Source organism: Schistosoma mansoni, chromosome W (genome assembly GCF_000237925.1).
Source record: "Schistosoma mansoni strain Puerto Rico chromosome W, complete genome".
In the NCBI taxonomy this organism is placed as follows: Eukaryota; Metazoa; Platyhelminthes; class Trematoda; order Strigeidida; family Schistosomatidae; genus Schistosoma; species Schistosoma mansoni.
In genome coordinates this window covers 37,833,159-37,854,576 of record NC_031502.1, presented here as the reverse complement: position 1 = coordinate 37,854,576, position 21,418 = coordinate 37,833,159, and the positions used below count along the sequence as shown (strand labels likewise).

Below are 21,418 nucleotides of genomic sequence, written 5' to 3'. Positions count from 1 at the left end.
TTTCCATAGTGGTCTAGCTTCAATTGACTCACGCTTTCAACTGTGAAAATACTAAATCTCCACAAAACCCCTTCTGATAATTTAATTATTTATTCAAGTAAAATATTCTTGAATTTTTATCAAAGAAGAAGAAGATGAAGAAGACGACATTGAAGAATAGTTCTTCACTCAAGTATTCATTAAATATTTTTTATTTACTAAATTTTGAATAGAATGTTATTGACTTTGTTTAATTTCGATATTCTTACTACTATTTCAATATCATTTATTGTTTATTTCGTTTATTTTCTAATTTGTATATAACTAGATGTGTAATATATCTATGTAAATAGTCTTTATATTCATCTATCAAATATCTAATTCATGATCAGGTATATTGTTAAATAAACAATTCACTTTCGTTATTTCATTATTATTTCTATAATATAAGAAATCTTTACAGCTTTTTTTTTAATGTAAACTAATTGAATCAATAAATGAACAAAGATTTTGAGCATTATCTATTTTATTTCATCATATTTATGATAATAATTGTTGTAAACATTAGCAAATGAAATCATGGGTAGGTCATTTTCCCTTGATCTTTATCATTATTTCATAAATAAATGTACACAAACATATCAAGTCTTCATATTTATATAGTTGTCTTATATGTGTAATATGAAGATTGATTAAGAGACACTTTAGTAAAATATTCCACTGAAACTGATTGTAATGTTAGTTATATTGCAGTTTGTTTAAAGGTTTCAAACTCAAATCGGAAAAGCTTAATATCTCCTAAAGATACATTTCATGGAGTGTACTTCCATATTTTGTTACTATTTAGGTTAGTCTTAGGCAGGAAAGAATACATCGATTCTAATGAAATAGCACAGCTAGGATGACTAGGTTGATTACATACAAAGGATTTTCATCATTATTCACGCTTTTTTTAAACATTTTTTTGAATACGTTCGATAGTCTAAAGCCAGCATTTAAATTTAGTTGACGTGAGATAAATATAAAACTTTGTATGGCTTGCGCAATCGATCTGGTAATGGATTTCAGTACTGTAATGATGTTATCGTCTACTGTGTAGATTTAGAGTGCACGTTGGATTGAAAGTTAGGAAAAATCAGTTACAAAAGTTACTGCAAGCAACTTTTCGCAATAATATAATGATCACATAAAAGAAAATACGGGTCAAAATGTCGACGTTAAGTTATAACTTTAACCTAGTATTGGTCGGTGAAAAAGGTTGTCATTACTTTGATGGACACTTACAATCACGCCTGGCTATTCAGTGTAAGGCAAGCGGAGTGCACTTTGACAAAAGACCGCTACACCAGGTGCAAGTAGGTCGCTTTTAATCTGTCAATGTTGATAATATTTCTCTTGCAGTAAAAGATTGTTTTTAGAAGTCAGTCGTAAGTAGTCCTAAGAAGTTAACTTGTTACACTATTCAACTCCAGGCACTATCACTTATAAAGTTTATAGGCCAACCAAAGTAAGATTAAAATAAGCTCGACTAGATCCATTGTAATTGCGAATCTGTTTACGAGCCCTATTGAGTTAAACAGCTGCTTGAGTTGGTACCTTGTCCTCACAGTGTAACTTCAAACTGCTAACAAAGGCACTCTTGACAGAATTCTGTTGACTTTGCGAAGAGAGAACTGGTGCCTTTTCTAGCGTTGGTTCGTTAGTCACTACGTATGTGATATAATTGCAGTGGTTTCTATTAATGAGGTAGGTTATTGTTACACTGTGATTTTGTTGGAAAAAAAAATCAAGTTATCAGGTGCCTTGCTTTGGAATAGATGCCAGAATCTTTAGTACTGGTTGGAACATTTTCCAGAAGTTGACAAAAATTGAGAATGAACCCAAGATGTCAACTTTTCGAGTAGTACACTAGTTCATGTTATGTGGTCGTGGACTTCAACATGCTTCCTTGGTCGTTGAAGTTGAAAGTGTGTAAAAAAAAGGATTATCAAAACAGTGTAATAACCTTATTGATTACTGTTTATAGGACAGATATCTGCCTGACAGACGTGTGTTCACTAACTGGGTGACAGCTTGATGTTAGTGAACCCAATCAGTGAAATGTGAATGTCCTATGTAAGATACACTGGGAATTTTCTAGTATATCCGATAAGGAAAATCACTGACTACTCTGTCGGAAACTGAAGTAGTTGATATCAGTATATGATTACCTTTTTGGCTACAGGATTATCTGGAAAATATATTGAGAGACAATAGCTACTTATTTGTATTTTCAGGTCAGTTTATCATTTAAACTGAGTACCAGAGAGCATGTTCGTAGAGAAATATACTGTTAATATAAGGACAAACACTTTGTACATTAGTACACGTTTTATTTATTATTTCAATTTTATAGTCACAAATGCTCAACGTTTTTTTCCAGTCTCCATGTATTAATCCATTTTCATACATCATATTAAGTTTTGAACAGATCTGCGATCTTTTACGTTAAATACACTCAATCGTCAAACTTATCTTTTTATCAAATTCCATATGTATCGTTCACCAACGACTTACTCAATTTTCCCTCTCTTCAAACAAGGATATATCACGATGATGTTAGGATTCAGGGCCTAAATCATAATTTCACACGAATACCAATAATTCTGAATGTGGAGTGAAAAAAACAGAGATAAGATTGTTAAATATCGTGATTTCTGCAAACATGGTCTAATAACCGTAATTTCGGAACCATAGCAGCGAAGACGTTTGGTAGGTTCATTTTGTACTTACAGGACTACAGCGAAAGACTCCCCATTAGGTAAATCAATATGGAAAGGCTTCTCTACTGTAATTCTGTGTGAGCTTATTCTAGTTTCTTAACTAGCAGTATATCTTGATTTCATTTGTTATTTCTGTACGCTTGTGTATCTAACTTATTTAATATATATTTACATGGTAGTACGTTTGCTTCCATCTACTTACTTTAATTTTTTACATGCTTGTAAAAACTGAATCCCTTTAACATTTTCAAGCTCCAGAGATTTAAATATCTGATGAGTCTCTTATGGTTTATCAGCCCCGTTAATATTCGCGTTCATGAAATATGCGTCCCTAAAATACTCATATTTGACTTTTATATCCACGTTGTATTAACGTGATCAGCCTGTAAATTGTATGCGAAGTAAACTAGTTCTATATCTCATTAACAGTCATCGTTATCATTAGTGTGTAGTGACCGGCCAGTCTCGATAAGAACACGATTGGAATAACGGAAACAATTATTATTATTGTAACCAATTGTACCAGAGATTGTTTTACTGTATTTGTTTAACTGTATCAGTTTCACTCCTTGTTCCGCTCTCCGCCTTGTTTGGTTCGAGCTTGCTCACGCACTGCTTATTCGCTTGTACTCTTTGGCACGTCTTGGTATTATTTCGATACCACGAGATCGCCAATAAATATACTTGATCTGGACTAGTAAAGCCTTCTGATTTACGGGCTATCAAGGGAACCAAGTCGTTTTTGGACACGTAATCAAATAGTAGTGGTGATCATAGTCCGTCCACGACTCGACACTCACTACAACTGGTGAGCCGTATTTGGAACACGCAATACAGCTGGTAACCCAATCCATCGAGCACAAGTCAAACTTGGCCAATTCTCCAAACCAGATCAATCCGGTGAGTCTATTTATCTATCCACATCTGTTGCATATATTCGTATTGATATTTTTCAATATATAATATTTTGGCAACTTAATATGGTAGATAACGATAAGAATAACATAAATATGGTAGACTCTGAGATACAGGTTATCAGTTTTCGACCGGTTCCTTTCATCCCTCATGATCCAGAAGTCTGGTTCGCGGCACTGGAATCTCAATTTGAGATCCGCCGCATAACCAATCAAAGGCAGAAGTACGCCTACGCTTTGGAATCATTGCCCGTGGATCACCTAACCGCTGTCCGTGAGGTTGTCCTCAATCCGAACGTTCCAAACGTTTATGACCGTCTTAAGGATGCCATCCTTCGACATTTCCTCCCATCAAGAGAGGAACGATTGAGGACACTATTAGCACGTCACCCTATGGGTGATGCTAAGCCGAGCCACCACCTCACGCGCCTGCAATCCTTTGCAGGAAACATGACAGCTGACTCTGAGATAGTCAAAGAGTTGTGGCTCGAAGCCTTACCAGTCAGTATCCAGCCAACCCTTACGGCTCTGCTCGAGGACACCCCGCTCAACAAGGTGGCCCTCATAGCAGATAAGATTCTAGCACGAGTTAACACCAAAGACGACTATTTGGTTGCTAGTACTTCCCGTTCTAACGTTGATCTCGATGCTAGACGACCTCCGGCTCATGGGGATAGGGACAGATGTATCCATACTCGTCTCAGTTTCCGAGACTGCGCAAATGTGCCAGCCCCCTACGCCCCCCGACCCAGGTCACGACTCGCCCCAAGCGGGCATCTTCCAAGCCACGCCAGAAGGCGGTTTCGGAAGCGAGTCCAGGTTGGTGCTGGTTTCACCGTGTTTTCGGAGCCGGTGCCCGTCATTGTCGAGCTCCCTGCTCATACAAGGCGGGAAACTCCTCAGCCAGCGAGTAAATGCGGCCGTACTCGCCGGCACTTCACCTCAGGTTGGCCGTTTATTTTACGTGCACGATTATCGCACCAACGCTAGGTACCTTGTGGATACGGGTGCCCAAGTTTCTGTCGTACCTATCGGTAACAGTAAGTCTCAAGCCACTATGCTTCGACTACGCGCTGCGAATGGCTCAGTCATTCCCACCTATGGTACACGACAACTTACGGTCAACCTGAGCAACCGACGACAGTATCTGTGGACGTTCATCATTGCCGATGTTCCCACAGCTATACTCGGTATCGATTTCCTACAGCACTATGAATTGCTAGTCGATTCACGTAGGCTGCAGCTAATTGATACTTCGTCGAACAGCAACTTTATGGGCTCTAAAGCCCACACAAACGCGTACCGAATCACAGGTGTATTTCATTCGCGTGACGATTTATTCCACGTTTTATTTCAGAAATTCCCCAAATTAACTAAACCTCTCGAGGAGACTCCATCGGTGACCAATCGTGTGGTACACCACATAGTCACCCACGGACCACCAGTCACGGCAAGACCTCGCCGACTGGCACCGGACAAATTAGCTTTCGCTAAACGTGAGTTTGACAATTTACTAGCTACTGGTATTATTCGTCCTTCTCACAGTCCTTGGGCCTCACCTCTCCACATGGTTCGAAAAAAGGATGGGGTTAGTTGGAGACCATGCGGAGACTACCGAGCGTTAAACACAGCTACACGTTTCGATAGCTATCCCACTTCTGATGTGGTTAAAATGCACATTTTATGGAATAAAAGGTTATGTCTCCAAACAGTGAAATTAACGATGTTCACTATAACAGTCGCTCTTGAAGATATAGAGAAAACTGCTATCACGACTCCTTTCGGTTTATTTGAGTTCCTACGAATGCCATTTGGATTACGGAATGCTGCTCAAACTTTCCAAAGGTTTATCGATAGCATTGTACGAGACCTAGATTTTGTTCACGTCTATATTGATGACCTGCTAATCGCATCATCAAACGTAGATGAACATTATCAACACCTGACGCTACTATTCCAGCGCCTTTCGGATAATGGAATAATAGTCAACCCCGACAAGTGTGAACTCGGGAAGAAGGAAATAAAATTCTTAGGTCATGTTATTAAGCATGAGGGTATTCTACCTTGTGAGGATAAAGTACGTACTATAATGGAGTACACTGTACCGTCCACACTCAAGGAACTGAAGGCATTTCTCGGTTTGGTCAACTTCTACCGACGCTTCATTTCGCACGCGGCAGAACAGTTACGACCGTTAACCGATTTACTTCGCGGTAATCCACGCAAACTGGAATGGAACGACGCCGCACGTACTGCATTATCAGATTTCAAAACGGCCCTAGCTCAAGCCACACTTCTCGTGCATCCTGACCCATCAGCCACGCTTAGTATAGCGGTTGATGCATCGGATTTCGCCATAGGAGCCGTTATGCAACAGAATATCTCCGGTAGTTGGCAGCCCCTCGAATTTTTCTCACGACGCCTCACTCCCACGGAGACGAGATATAGCGCTTTTGGTCGCGAACTGCTAGCAGCCTGCTGCGCCATCAAACATTTCCGGCACGCTGTAGAAGGTCGTAAGTTCATCTTATTCACCGACCATAAGCCCTTAACGTATGCTCTGCATACCAAGTCTGACCGCTACTCACCACGAGAGTGCAGACATTTGAACTATATCTCCCAGTTCACGACAGACCTTCGTCACGTCAAAGGCGAGTCGAACTGTGTTGCTGATGCTTTATCACGTATCCAACTTAATGCAGTTACTTTGCCAATGCTTGACCTACCTGCTATAGCCGCCGCCCAAGCAAACGATACTTCATGCACGGAAGCACAACAGTCTACGTCCCTTCAGTGCCGGGAAGTACCCCTAGCTACTAGCTCAGGTACTATCCTATGCGATACTTCTACGGGCCTCCCTCGACCCATCGTACCCTCCGCTTATCGCCGTCTCGTCTTTGATGCCCTTCATGGTCTATCTCATCCTGGTATCGCAGCCACCCTACGCCTCATAGCTGCACGATACGTCTGGCCGTCAATGAATAAAGATGTCCGTATGTGGGTAAAACAATGTTTACAATGTCAACGATCAAAAGTGCACAGGCACGTAGCTACCCCCATTGGCACTTTCGCTACGCCTGATGCTCGCTTCGATCACGTTCACATAGACATTGTAGGACCATTACCACCATCGCACGGGTATGATCACATACTCACATGCATTGATCGTTTCACAAGATGGCCCGAAGCTATTCCCATCACGTCTATTACGGCGGAGACAGTCGCTCACCGCTTCGTAGAACGATGGATAGCTCTGTACGGTTGTCCCTCGACTGTCACGACTGACCGAGGACAACAATTTGAGTCCGCATTATTCTCCTCACTAACACGGCTGCTTGGTACGGAACGCATACGCACTACCGCCTACCATCCAGCATCAAACGGTTTAGTTGAACGGTTTCATCGTCAACTTAAAAGTGCTCTTCGAGCATACGAAAACAACAATTGGTACGAAACCCTTCCGCTCGTCCTCCTGGGAATCAGAACGAGTCTAAAGGCAGATATTCAATGTTCCGCCGCTGAACTTGTTTACGGCACGACATTGCGTCTGCCTGGGGAATTTTTCACACCACGGAGCAGCACTAAGTTCGGCGAATCAGACTACGTCCAACGACTGTCTGCATTCATGCGAACACTGACTCCGGTGTCAACTCGTATACAACATCGATAGGTCGCTCTCCCTCGAGAGTTATCTACCTGTTCACATGTTTTCATACGAGTAGATTCGGTACGCAAACCTCTACAACAGCCTTACGAAGGACCTTTTCACGTGATTTCCCGTCACGAAAAGACCTTCAAGGTTGATCGACGTGGCCGCATCGAAACAGTCAGCCCTGATCGTCTCAAGCCAGCACACGTCGATGACAGTGCTATACCTGATAAGCCGAGACCCAATGTTAGACCCATCAGAGCTTCTAGCGGGATCTCTACATCTACTTCGGATCCCACGCTAGATGCACCTGAGACCACATTCTCACGTCCCAGTCAACAGCACGTGTCATCTGCCCCGTCTACGGACGAGACTTCCGTCTCACGTCCAGACCGGCAGACCACACCGCCCTTGACTGCGGATGAGATTGCAGGCTCACGAGGTTCGAACGAGACTACCGTCTCACGTTCTGGTCGCCGAGTACGCTTACCCGTACGCTTTCTCGACTAACCTCATAACCAACTACGGATACAGTATAGGAATCTACCCCTATACTACACGAAAGCTACACTTTTCTCTTTTTCTTTCATGTTTTTTTGTTTACCCCGAGCCTACGCCTCTGACCATCGCTGTTCTGGTATCGTCGACTTTAGTCAATCTTGGCGAAAGCTGGCCTGATCACCCACGCTATAGTCAACGCACTCAGTCGATCTCTCTGACTCCAAATACGTATGATATACATTTGGTCCCGAACATGGTTATCCTGGTCGCATCTGGTTCCTTGGCTCAATCTGGTTTCGTCCTACGTCTGCAGCGTTTCTGGTCCGGACCTCTACGAACGCAACCTTCAGATTCTGGATACAAACCACTCTGGTGTAGCATGCTAATCCAAGCAATTAATACAGTACGTTCCTTCTGGTACCGTTCTACGTCAAAGACTTTTGGTGGCAACTCGAGGATCAACGATCACTTCCTGTTCTGCCAACGCCTTCGTCCTACAATTGCACGTTTCGCGATCAGTCCCACGAACGAAACCGCTACGTATCGAAAGTGTAAACCCTTTCTAGCGGGGGGCTCCTGTAGTGACCGGCCGGTCTCGATAAGAACACGATTGGAATAACGGAAACAATTATTATTATTGTAACCAATTGTACCAGAGATTGTTTTACTGTATTTGTTTAACTGTATCAGTTTCACTCCTTGTTCCGCTCTCCGCCTTGTTTGGTTCGAGCTTGCTCACGCACTGCTTATTCGCTTGTACTCTTTGGCACGTCTTGGTATTATTTCGATACCACGAGATCGCCAATAAATATACTTGATCTGGACTAGTAAAGCCTTCTGATTTACGGGCTATCAAGGGAACCAAGTCGTTTTTGGACACGTAATCAAATAGTAGTGGTGATCATAGTCCGTCCACGACTCGACATCCACTACAAGTGAAATCAATATTGTATGACGAACTTATCATCATGGCATTTCTTGATCATGACCAGTTTGACAAACTATACGACAGCTGGCTATAACACTTTCGAATAAGAGATATGTTTAGCACGATAGAATATTTTGAATGTGGTGCGGTGTCGTTTTTGTGACACTACTAGAGACTGAACATCTGTCTAGATTAAAGTTAGGCTGAACTGAAGTGTCTAGTGTGATTAGTGAACAGAATACATTGCTCAAAATCATGTATCTAGCTTTTAAACTAATTGTAACAAGGATGTAGATGGTAAAAATGGAGTATCGTGAATCTCATGGGATATACAGAATGTACTGTATGAATATGTACAAACTCAGATAATAGAACGGGATTATCACGAAGCAAATAATTTCTGTAAAATAATTAAAGTAGTTGGTCTGCTTAACCCTGGTCTATCAGGATAATACGGTAAGTTTTTCGAGCCAGAGTGACAAAATAACAGTTGGAAAAAACAATTTGTCATCATTATGTCCTGATTCCCCATTGGAGATAGGGCAGCTGAGTGAACCTTTGGAAGTAAGATTACGAGTAGTCATTCATAATCAACTGTGTTACTGATTAAAGAGGTCACTAAGTATTGTTGAGCGTTGGAAAGCTCTCCTATATTAAACTCTGTATGCTAGTGAGCATATAAATGTTAAAGTCTTAAAATGACCGTTTTGTAAGGCACATTTATACTTGTGAATTGAGATAGAAATACTCATATTTTCTCGCCTGAAGTAGGCACTTTTTAACCTCCATGGTGCTGAATGACAGGTGGAATATGATCATCGTGTAATCTTCCACGATTCGTTGTATATTAGTAGATGACTAATTTATCTCAGCAATAAACGCGATCTTGTAGGGAATCACTTCAGAGCAGGATAAGGAAAGGTCCACTCAAAAGTACACACACAAGTTACCATGGCGTGGTTTACAAGCTAGCGTTTGCTAACGGAACATATGGTGATGGTACATCCCGGTCGTTCTCTCCATGGCCTGCTATTTGAATCAAGTCCTATCCTATGAAAAAGCCGAAGACATACCTATCCTGATACCTTCGTGTATATTCTAATAAAGTATTCCGTCGATAACGACGTAGATATATAAAGTGGGATACGAATGTACTTGAGGGACTTATGTTCGACAGATATCGCATCACATTGAACCGGTGAGCGGAACGAAAATCAGCAATGCGAGAGAACAAATACGCGTTGTTATTTATTTGCAATAAAGCATAGTTCGTTTAAGATCCTGGTCCAATCAACCCAGTGGCCACTTTCTGATGCCACTAAACTTATGTAATTGTAGATCGCGAATGAGGATGAGAGCTTTAAACTGATCTTTAGTGAACGACTTTGGCTGTAAACGTTCGTATTCTTGGTCAGTGATATCCAACTGCGTTAGGGGGTCGGCTCCTTCGTTGGAAACCAGATTTGAACATCCATAACGTATGTTGAATAATGAGGAGTTATCCCAAAACTATTGACTTAACGAAAGGACAGTATTAGCAAATAAGCCTTCATTTGAGTTTTATGGTGGAATCCAACTGGGGTATCCTACTCATTCTGACCCAATTTTTGAAGTAGAAGCCTAATCTCTCAACATTATCATCAAATTTAAATATACCTCCATAACGCCGAAACCACATGCCCAAAGTAACATTGGATTCAGTATCGTAATGAAGTTTGGCAATATTTTTCGTGATGGAATCAGTTGCAGTAGTAGAAGTGGATGTGCTACATTAAGAGGTAGACGTAATTTTCATGTCTGTCAACATCTGAATACGTTTTCGCTGCTGCTTCGACAATGGTTCCACTTCCACAGGATTCAGTCCCGATGGCACTGATGGTTTCTAGAGAAATTAAGCCAACAAGGAATGGCGAACGAGACAAAAACTAGCAACTCAAAATACAAACTGAAGGTAATAATGAGCGCTTTGAATGGAAAATGTAAAACCCGAGTTTCTACAATTAAAGTACTATTAGTAAGAAGAACACTAAGTGGTTTTTGAGGATCTATCATATCAACCGAAACATATATTTCAGATGTTGTATAATGCGGGTGGTCGACCAGAGAAGTGGATGTGAACTAGAGTGGCAGAAGCAGCCAACTCACTGAGCAGTATGTGACTAAGTCTTTACAAGCATGAAAGAGACAGACATATACATACTCGCAAAGACATGCATAAGGCATGCCCAAGGTTGCACCTGAGTAATTGACAGGAGCGAATATATGGGTGACAGGAAAAACAGAGGGATTGGAATTATTTATCTATCGAAACGTTTGAAGAAATTACTTAAGAGTTTTATAACAGAGAGTTGCTACGCTTAAGGATAGTTTTTTTAGTGTCATAATATTCGGAAATATCATTGATAAACATATGAGGTGTGATTTACTTGTTAAAATCACGTAGAAGTGCTATCACGGCTGCGAGGATTTGTGCATGAAGCTCTGTCACTTTGCGCCCATATAAGTCAGCTTCTACACAGCAGAACCAGGCCTCGATGTTTTCGGGCAAATATGATATGAGTTGAAAGGTGAGAGGTGAAAGAGTCTTGATCCTAAACACCTTGGGTGTGTGTTCCGTCACGGTGAAGATGTGATATACAAGTGGGGGAGGAGAGAAAATATCTGAAAATATAGAATGAATATTTGATAGACGATATTTTGTGTTACAACAAGGAACATAGACTTTATTGTTTGGTGTGACAGATCATGTCGGTGCATCATTTAGTTAGTGGGCACGCACCTGTTTAAGTTGCCATAAATCTAAGGTAATTAGACATATCAAATGTCCCTTAGGTTCTTTCACAACTCCCGGTGCTCGTTCAGACCATGTCCATATGGATTTGAAAGGAGGCCTACCAGACTCGAATGAACACTCTTACATTTTAAAGTGTGTGTGGACCATTTCAAACGATGGTCAGAAACAGCACCTATCAAGGACACTAATTGTGACACATTAACCTGCGTCGAACGATGGAAAGTAAACTTCTGTTGCTCTTCAACTATCATTGCAGACCGTAGACGCCAGTAAGAGTCTGGACTCTTCTATTGTCTCACTACACAACTAAGAATGACACGATTCCGGACGATCACCTAGCACTCACAAGTAGAGAGATTTGTAGAACAATTTCCCTAACGGTTGAAAGCTTCAATCTCAGCTGACAACGTACTACAGTGTACTAACGCTTTTCCACTGTTGATACTCGATATTTGCGATGCAGTGGAAGCTGATCTTGAATACACTGCAGCACAACTCCCTTATGGGATGACAATCCGACTTTCGAGAGAATTTGTGGATCCTTCGTCTTCTTCAGTGAATGTGGATCTAAACTCTTACATGAGCAGGCTTACAAACACGATGCGTTCAGTTAAACCTGTTTCAAGCAGACCAGAGCCAATTATTGTTTTTATTCATCCAGCCTTAGAACATAGTGCACACATTTTCGTACTTCGCAATTCAGTACGACGACCTCTCGAGGTAGTATGCGAAAGGCTCTTTAGAGGCCGACCGACACTACGCTATCCACCTCTACCTTCTCTTCCTAATTTTCTCCGCAGTTGGAAGCTGATTTGTTCTCTCCCATAGAAGGCTGTTGCTGATGGAATCCTGCCAACGACGGATATTCAGTATCTTACGTAGACAGTTGTTTAAATTTGCTTGTACGTTTTTGATGATGGTTGTGGTAGTCTTACATGTTTCAGCTCCATACAGTAGAACTGTCTTCACATTCGTATTAAAGATTCTCATTTTGATATTGGTTGGCAGTTATTTTGCGTCTGACATGTTCTTCAACTGCGGGAGTGCTGTCCTTGATTTGCCCATCTACGCATTTACTTCTGTATCAGAACCTTCACGTTCGTCGATGATGCTGTTCAGATACGTGAAGGTTTCTACATCTTCCAGAGCTTCTCCATCAAGTGTGATTAGGTTGGTGTTCTCCGTGTTTTGTTTGAAGATCTTGCTTCTTCCTTTGTGTGTGTTGAAGTCTACTGATGCAGAGGCTGCTGCTACATTGTTTGTATTCATCTGCATTTATTGATGTGTATGTGATAAAAGGGGTAGCTCATCTATGAAGTCCGAATCGTCTAAGTGATTCCGAACTGTCCATTGTATCACGTGCTTTCTGTCAGATGTCGAGGTCTTCAAAATCCAATCGACCACCGGAAGATAGAGAAAGGGGGAGAGTAGGCAGTTTCGTTTGATTTCAGTCCTCACTTGGAACGAGTCTGTTAACTGCCCTCCATGCACCACTTTGCACTGTACTCTGTAAAATAAATTTCGTAAGATGTTGGCGATTATCTCAGGTACTTCATAGTATCAAATAAGTTTCCATAATGTTCTCCTATCCACACTGTCAAATGCCTACTCATAATCAAGGAAGATATGTATGATAACAATTTCCATACAATCGACTGACCATCAATGATCCGTTGTGTCGCGATTCTGTCTGTATACAATCGATCTTCACGGAATCAGGTAAGTTAATCTTGAATTCGGGCGCCTACTGATTCTTTCATCCGCTTCAGCGACACCCTGTTGAAAATGTTCTTGGTACTGATAGTAGTGTGATACCTCTTGAGTTGAATTATTACACTTACTCAGATCTTCTTTCTTTGGTATCTTGATGAGGTATCCACCTTTCCTGTCTTTCGACACTTGTTTCTCCCTCCAATCTTAGCTCGATGGAATGTCGAGCATATTTTCAGTTGCTTCTATCACTGACTTCAGTACTTCAGGTGGTAAATTGTCAAGTCTCTGCTTTCCCTCTGTCAACTTGTTTGTTGTCGATGCTGATTTCTTCGATCGTTGGTGGAGTGATATCTATAGGAAGGTCTTTGTATGTCGCTTTGATATTCCGTGAATTCAAAGAAGTTGATGTACTTAACAGTTCCTCAGAGTGTTCCACCCATCTGTTCCTCTGTCCTTGAATTTCAGTGATTGGCTTGCCTTTATTGTCCTTGACCGGTCTCTTTGGTTAACCATATTTCCTTACCAGTTTCTTAGTTGTGCCATATAGTTGTTCTATATTTCCTTCTCTTGCAGATTTTACTGCTGTTGCTGCTAGTTCTTTTACGTATTTTTGCTTGTCAGCTCAAACGCTCCTCTTCATCTGCTTGTTTGCTTATGTATATTTATCTTGTGTCCTGACTTTCTGTGTTATTGTTCGCCTGTTATTAATTTCTGTCTTCTTGTTCCTCCTCTCTTGAGTCTTGTCCAGGCTTAAAATAGAGATCCACTTTTATGATGATGCTTCTTGAGGCCCAGAACCTCCTGACATGTCGAAGTAAGTGCTTCTTTGATCCATCTCCAGTTGTTCTCCATAGAGGTTTCCACTTCTTCAAGTAGATCCTGTAGTTTTTAGAACCTGATGCTGAGAACTTTCTTGAATTGGTTGAGTTTGTCCGCATGTGGAAGGAAAGCTGTATTGAACCTCAGTCATGCCGTTCCCTCAGTTGTCCAGTGTTTCTTTAGCTTCAGTTTCATCTTGGCAACCATCAGGTGGTGATCTAGAAATAAATCAGCTCGTCTCCCGGTTCCTATGTCGTCGATTGTCCTTCTCAATCTTTTACTGATGCAAATACGATCTATCTGTTTCTCTGTAGTGTGATACCGTCAGACCCATCTAGCTTTCTGCATGCATTTGTGTTGGAATATTGTTCCGTCTGTTAGCGATTTGTTGAATGGACATAGGTTTGCGGATCCGTCCCCATTTTCCTTCCTTTCCCCTAGTTAGTCCATGTCACCCCATGATATATTCATACCCGCTGTTGTCCATCCCGTATTCGGCGTATAAGTCACTCATCAGGATTCTTAAGTTCTTTTCCGAGCACTTCTATATGATCAAATTAAGCCTCTCGTAAAATCGGTCTTTAACTTCTTCGATGATATCATCGGTGATTATGTAGCACTGGACATCATTTGTTATGATCCCCTCCTTTATTTTTCTAGACGCTTCGATGATCCTGAGTCCGTGAGATTCCTATTTGATCGACCATTCCAGTCTACCACATTGTTCAGATATTCCATGTACCTATAATATTTGTTACTCTGGTTACGGTATGAGGAATCAGTCTCGTGCTTCCGAAGAATCTCGGCTTTCACCATGTGGTGTCCTAATTCTTCTGAAAGATGATCCTTCAACTCAGAGGGCAGATTTGAAGTGTTTTAAATCGTTAATTCTGGTTAATTTTTTTATTGCAAGGTTGTTTTGTACAATATGGGGATGCTTACTCAATGCCCAACTCTCCACCTTTGAGTGGGCTAGGGACTAGCAGTAACCGTAGAGAAGCTACAGGCGTATATAATGTGTTAGTATACTAAATATAAATTATACACAGGAAAAATATACTGAGTGTTACTTAAGTTGCCAGAAACAGGCGTGTTCGGGTTCATTTTGGTCCTGTTGTCCACAATCATGAGTACTTGGTAATTTCAACCGTAATTGTTTTAATCCGGGATGCGTATCCCGATAAAACATGTAATGAAGGCATCACTGTGATCTGTAAATATAAACAGCAAATATATTAGAGTTCTGTTATCGTAACATTGGATAATTGCGATCAAGAAGCATATGTGTGCGGCGATGTGTTTGTGAGTGATCATCAATGTGTCAAGCTATGGGAAGTTCAAAAGTGAAACCAAAGACGAAAGGACATGTTTCTTCTAACAGTTTCACAGTCAATAATGGTAATTGTACAATTTATGAGAATTCACGAAAGGAATGCAAATAATTGCAAAAACTAGTTACTTACTAAGTCCATGTTAATTATCTCCACAACATTGGATGCATTACTATTTTTTTATGAAAGCAAGTGACAACAGTCAGATATAACATGAGGTTCAAGTTAAGACAATTTAATAACCAAAGTAAAAAGTTGATAGTGTAAGGTTTCAAACGTACCATTGTTCTCTTTGGGTGTGAGTTAACTACAACAATCAGGAATTCGACCGCTTGAAGGTCATCTGCGAAAATATAGTTTGTCAAACCACGGCGGTATTTTTTTATTCCTGATGTTGTCATTTGTGGAGCAAGAATTTGGAGTTGTGTGCACAAAAATTGTTCATTCACCTTGTGATGGTCAAATAAATTGTGATACTGAAGACGAGTGTCTAAACTCTTCTGATCGCTTTACTGAAACGTCTAGCAGATGTGACGACTTTGAAGGGAATCCCCTAAAAATTGAAAAAATAGCAAACTTATCAATTGAGTCAAGTTTTACTGACTCACAAAAAGAATCTGTAAAGCCACGCTCTAGATTTTTCGACTTTAGAGGACTTAAACCTCTGGAGAAGTATGTTTAGTATTTTGGAAACACTTTTAGTAAACCTTTAGGAGGTTATATAGATAACGTACTTTATTTTGTGCGTGAAAAGGGTGAACAATTCATTGGGCTCTTTCCAAGAACTAAGACGTCCAAAAGAATTCTACGCATAAGTTCAGAGTTCAGTGAGTAGTTTTCTAATGGGGCACGAGCTTCTAGATGTTGATGTAAATCATTCAGTTAAAGAATTATCTCAAGGATCAATGCTTTCTTTTCCTGTAAGATAAAATACATGACTTGTAAATTTCAGGAGTTTGTTTGCACTTTTGAGTGCATGTACAAACTGTCTCATGGGATATTCCGAGCTCGATATGAAACTTGTGAAGACAAAGTACTTAGTCCCCCTCCATCATTTGTTTCTGGAGAATTGGTTTGTCTATTTCTCATTAGTAGTTATTTCAGACTGTGAATATCACGCCCTACAAGTCTAACAAACTGATCTCAAACCTTTTGGAGGAAATACAAATTTTAAAAGTAAAAATAGTATTATGTTAATTGACAGGATTTATATCGAGCTTACGAGTGCGACTCACCAGTTTGGCTAGCAAACTCTGTTGTTAATTGTGAACAAGTAAAGGCCGAGTTTCCGAATATATTCAAATCAGGTAAAATTTTTCAGTTACTATTTCAAGAACTAGTTAAACTAAATAAAGTTGATCGACCTGATGGAAGAGCTTGTGGTGTCAATTTCAATCACTTGCTTTCTGAACGAAAATTGGATTCATCTGAAGCCATTTGGAATGCAGTTAAAGGTATGGTGCTCGTAACACTTTCATTTTTTGACTTCAAATGCATTTAAGATTATCGCGTCTGGATTCCTGGTGGTAATACAATTTATGGACTATTAGATTTAGCACACGAAAATTAGTTCGAACAGCATGTACATGATATATTTAGTCATCAAAATCAGCCAATACATCAGCGTTTTGACCACCATAGTTATGTTAACACATCTTTAGACTGGCAAGCAAATGTAATTCAATCACCTGTGCTGACTCAATTTTCATAAAACCTAAAGTTGGACTTGAGTTAAAATATAAATATAATTCGCAGTATTACTTGGGGTCTCAATCCATCTGTATTAGTTATTTAACCTTTATTAGACGTCAGTTATCATTGGTAATAAGGTACAAGTTTTTTTCTTTATTCATCTCAATGGTGTCTCCGTTATTCCTATGATCAATTTCTTGTGGAAAATATTTTCTGACACTTTAATATATTATTCAAATCACTTAACAGGATCACCAAACAAACTCACCTTTAGAACCTGCGTTGAAAATGCTTTTGAGTATTTAATCGACAAAAGTGAGCTAATTCATGTAAGTTTTATGTTTTTTTTAATAGTTTTAGCTAGTTTATGATAGTATAATATTGACCAAATAATATCTCTGAAATAATTGTATGGTGCGAGGGTTTATACTTGCGTCTTTAAATGGATTTTCAGAAAATAGGCTAAAATATCCTAGACATGTTTAAAAACCATTTCGAGGGAAAGTATTCAGCAACACTTCCTATCATTGTATATGGCAAGGAAAAATTATTATGTTTTGTTAGCCCGTAATCTACCGGACGGTGCGTCCAATCAGGTTATTTCACCTTCAAATGGTAAGTGCATTCTGACAACTAATATTTTATTGAATCATTAGGATAGAAATGTGTCTGATATCCAGAAAAGTCTAGAAAAATGTGGTTTTCTGTATCAGTAGAATAAAGCTCTGTTTTTCGAGGCATCTTTCTCTTAAAAACCGGTCTTAGTTGCTACCGTTGAGTCATACAGTCCAAATTAATGATCACTTGCTCAGCTGTTTCACTTTGAACTCCCTTTTCTATGGACTCGACTTCTGATTCTTGTTTCATTGGAATTAACTTATTAGCCTTTGAATTTATTTCACCACTTGAATTATTTTCCATGTCTTGTGATTGGTTAGACTGGCATTAGTACGTATTCCAAATCATCAGTAGTTACCTGTCATTCCCTTCCTAACAGAAACGTTTATTGTAAATCATTTCTGCTCACCTTCATCATAGACCTACTGCTGGAAATAACGAACTCATCGCCAGCCTGAACACGAGAAAATCAGGCTGTATCGACCACATGTTCACTATTCGTCAGGTTTTAGAACACAGGCATGGTTATCATCTTCCGACAGTGATAGTTTTTCTTGACTTAAAAGCAGCATTTGAATCTGTAGATCGAGAGGTTTTGTGGTAGTGTCTGTCATTGAAAGGTGTATATTAGAAGCACATAAACCTTGTGAAGGCCCTTTACTCGAACACCATCAGTCGAGTCAGAGCCTATGGAGAACTGTCATCTGATTTTAAAACCTCAAGTGGTGTCCGTCAAGGCTGTCCACTATCTCCATTTTTGTTTAACTTCATCATAGACCTACTGCTGGAAATAACGTTCTAGTCGACTGAGTTTTAAGGAATCGATATCCTTCTAGGAGGTCCACTTATCGACTTTGAATACGCAGATGACATAGTCTTGTTTGGCGAAGACGCTGATAAAATGCAGTGTTTTGGTAGCACTAAGTAACAATGCCAGGATGTTTGGGAGGCTTTTCTCCACCTCTAAATGTAAATTGTTGCTTCAGGACTGGCCTGCACCGACAAGTTCTCTTCTCTTGGAAACTTGATCAGCCCTAATGGGTTGGTGTCTGACGGAATCTCTGCACGAATTCAGAAAGCTCTTTTGGCTTTTACCAACTTACGTCACCTGTGGCAAAGATGAGATATTAGTCTATCAATTAAGGGACGAGTATACTGCGCGGCAGTCCGTTCTGTTTTACTTTACGGCTGTGAAACATGACCATTAAGAGTATAAGATACTCGTAGGTTACTAGTATTTGACCACAGATGCCTTAGAAATATCGCTCGCATCTGTTGGGATCACCGGGTAAGTAATAGTGAGGTTAGACACAGGGTATTAGGGAATGATGGTCAATCAGTTGATGAGGTGATGAATCTTCATCGACTGAGATGGTTGGGCCACGTGTTACGTATGCCTGAACACCGATTACCACGACGCGCAATGCTGACTAGTATTAGGGATGGTTGGAAGAGAGTTAGGGGTGGCCAAACTAAAACATAGCATCAGTGCTTGAAGTCACTAACTTCTATTCTGAGCCATGTTGGCAGATGCAGACTACTTGGTTGGGGTCCGCGTGACTATCGTAACCAATGGTTGGAGACTCTAGGTGACATGGCTCAGAATCGATCACAATAGCGTAGGTGTATACACTCTTTATCTTCCCTTAAACCTTCAGATTAAAATTGCTTCATATCTTTTTTTTCCTGTACTATATCCTTATGTACAACCTTTCTTTATATACTACCATCACTAAATTAATTACTTCTATGAATCCGGTGTTCATCTTGTTGTGCTAACGAGGTATGGCAACTTGGACCGATGCATATATGTGCCTGGTCCTACGTTGTAGCTGACTGACTGACTGATATAGGCCCCAAATACGTTCATTCACTTGACCTCACCTTTTCAATGGAAAGAACCGGCACGATTCGCCCCTCGAGTATTTGGGGAACCCGCTGCCTCATTGGTGGAGGTATAGTATTAAATTCACAAGCAAAACAGGATCTTTTAGACTGCGTTCCAATAGAAATTCGCTTGTGCGCTGCCTGACTAAACGGGACAGTAAGAACTCGAAAATATGGGGACATACGCCGTTGTGTTTTCGTTATCTCCCCCTACGCTCCGATGATTGCGGGTCGAAAAAAATTGTAGATTTTATAAGAAGTTATCCAATCTCCCTTAAAAAGCCAAACGCTCCGATTTATTGATAGTGTTAGGTGGTTTTGATACTCAAGTAGGTAAGCTAAACCAAACTGAGAGGCAATCATTTTATTTTATTTATTTAAACACATAAATATTGGTACAAGGAAGCACCAGATAAATATGCGCCTCACAAATCTCATTTGATTTGTGTGAGGGCCGTGATACTGCTCAGGTGCCCAGACTGAAGCAGGTGGTTTTCTTAGGGGGCCACACCCCGAGCCTTCGACCTAAAGGTCTAATCCACAAGGTAGTGGAGCAACATCAGGAGATGCAGTCCCATGGTGACCGGTGACCAACAATTAGTTCATACGCCATTTGTTCCCTCAGGATAGTGGAGCCCATGTGCACCATTGGTTTGGAATCAGGGTTTTCCGACTCCCCTAGGTGAACTTTCCATGTCCACCAACCCGGTTAAAGCGCCGGACATTCGCTTTTCGTCCTCTCAATTTCGTAAACAACACCCGTGGTGCGAGAAGGCAGTGAGTAGGAATTCCCTGGCAGAGGCTATATACGCGTGTCCATGTGAGAACATTTCGAGATTGAGAGCGGACTCTCCCCACTCTCGGCCGTACCAGGGCATTTGGGGGCTTATCTTACGGTGTTGCGGCTCAGCGAACAGATAATGGCGATCGTCTGTTCCAACTATGCTCAGATAACCGTCTACTTCCGGCAAACGCCAACTTTGAACAAAAAGAGAAACGTCATCTGACTTGGAAACCTCCACAGTCGACTCGATTAGATCACATTACCATTGGCCATCGTTGGAGGGGCTCAACAGACGATTGTTGCTCCTTCTGGAGCTTATCTTTGGACTCGGATCATACTCTGTTTTGAGCTCGTATTGGTCTACGTCTTCCTGGACATAGAAAAGCCACAGCAAGAAAACCTCTTAGAGTCCAACTTAATGATGAAAAAGTCAAAAACATGTTTCAGGAACAACTAGAGGAGTTAGTCAACCATGAAAGTTATATCCACCCCGAGATCCAGACGGCTATAGAGATAGCAGTAATGTCTACTGGTAATTTAGACTCAAAGGTTAGTGGTTAATGACATACTTAAATATAAAATACTAATACAAAGTAAATTTGATAAATTATGTAGGTTATTAGAAGGAATCAGTTTGTAAGCTACTCAGTTTCCAATTGAATAATATCAGTTTGTTTAGGCTTCATTCTCGTTTGAACTTTCACAAGACAACACCATCTTCAGGTTTTAAAGTATGCAAACATTTGTTACAAAGAAATCATAATTTATATATCGATGTAAGCAACGAGTTATACATAGATAGAACAGCAGAAGATACTCATACATTGATGTATGATAAGGTCTTGGGGTAGTTGCTGGGATATACATAAACCCTACTAACCGTTTTTTGGAATAATCATCCAAACTAATGTCGGAGATATGACAAACGTTTTCAATAATTGCCCAGGTTTTACTTTCAATCAATACATTGCCTCCAGAATATATTACTTGTATCGTATGCTATCGTATTATGCTTTTTGTTTCTATGACCGTTGTGCTGATAAGGTC

The 21,418-nt window shown here is 40.4% G+C and overlaps 2 protein-coding genes across 2 annotated transcripts; both read left to right on the top strand.

Moving 5' to 3' along the window:
• Positions 1-15,781: 15,781 nt before the first annotated feature.
• Smp_157180 (hypothetical protein) lies at positions 15,782-16,072 on the top strand (the record flags this gene model as incomplete). Its single annotated transcript, XM_018789608.1, has 1 exon — positions 15,782-16,072. One exon carries the CDS (start codon positions 15,782-15,784, stop codon positions 16,070-16,072), a length of 291 nt encoding a protein of 96 aa, XP_018655034.1.
• Positions 16,073-16,232: 160 nt separating this feature from the next.
• Smp_157190 (hypothetical protein) lies at positions 16,233-16,960 on the top strand (the record flags this gene model as incomplete). The annotated part of the gene is made up of 4 exons (XM_018789607.1): positions 16,233-16,310; positions 16,343-16,462; positions 16,595-16,844; positions 16,893-16,960. 4 exons carry the CDS (start codon positions 16,233-16,235, stop codon positions 16,958-16,960), a joined length of 516 nt encoding a protein of 171 aa, XP_018655033.1.
• Between the last annotated feature and the right edge of the window lie 4,458 nt (positions 16,961-21,418).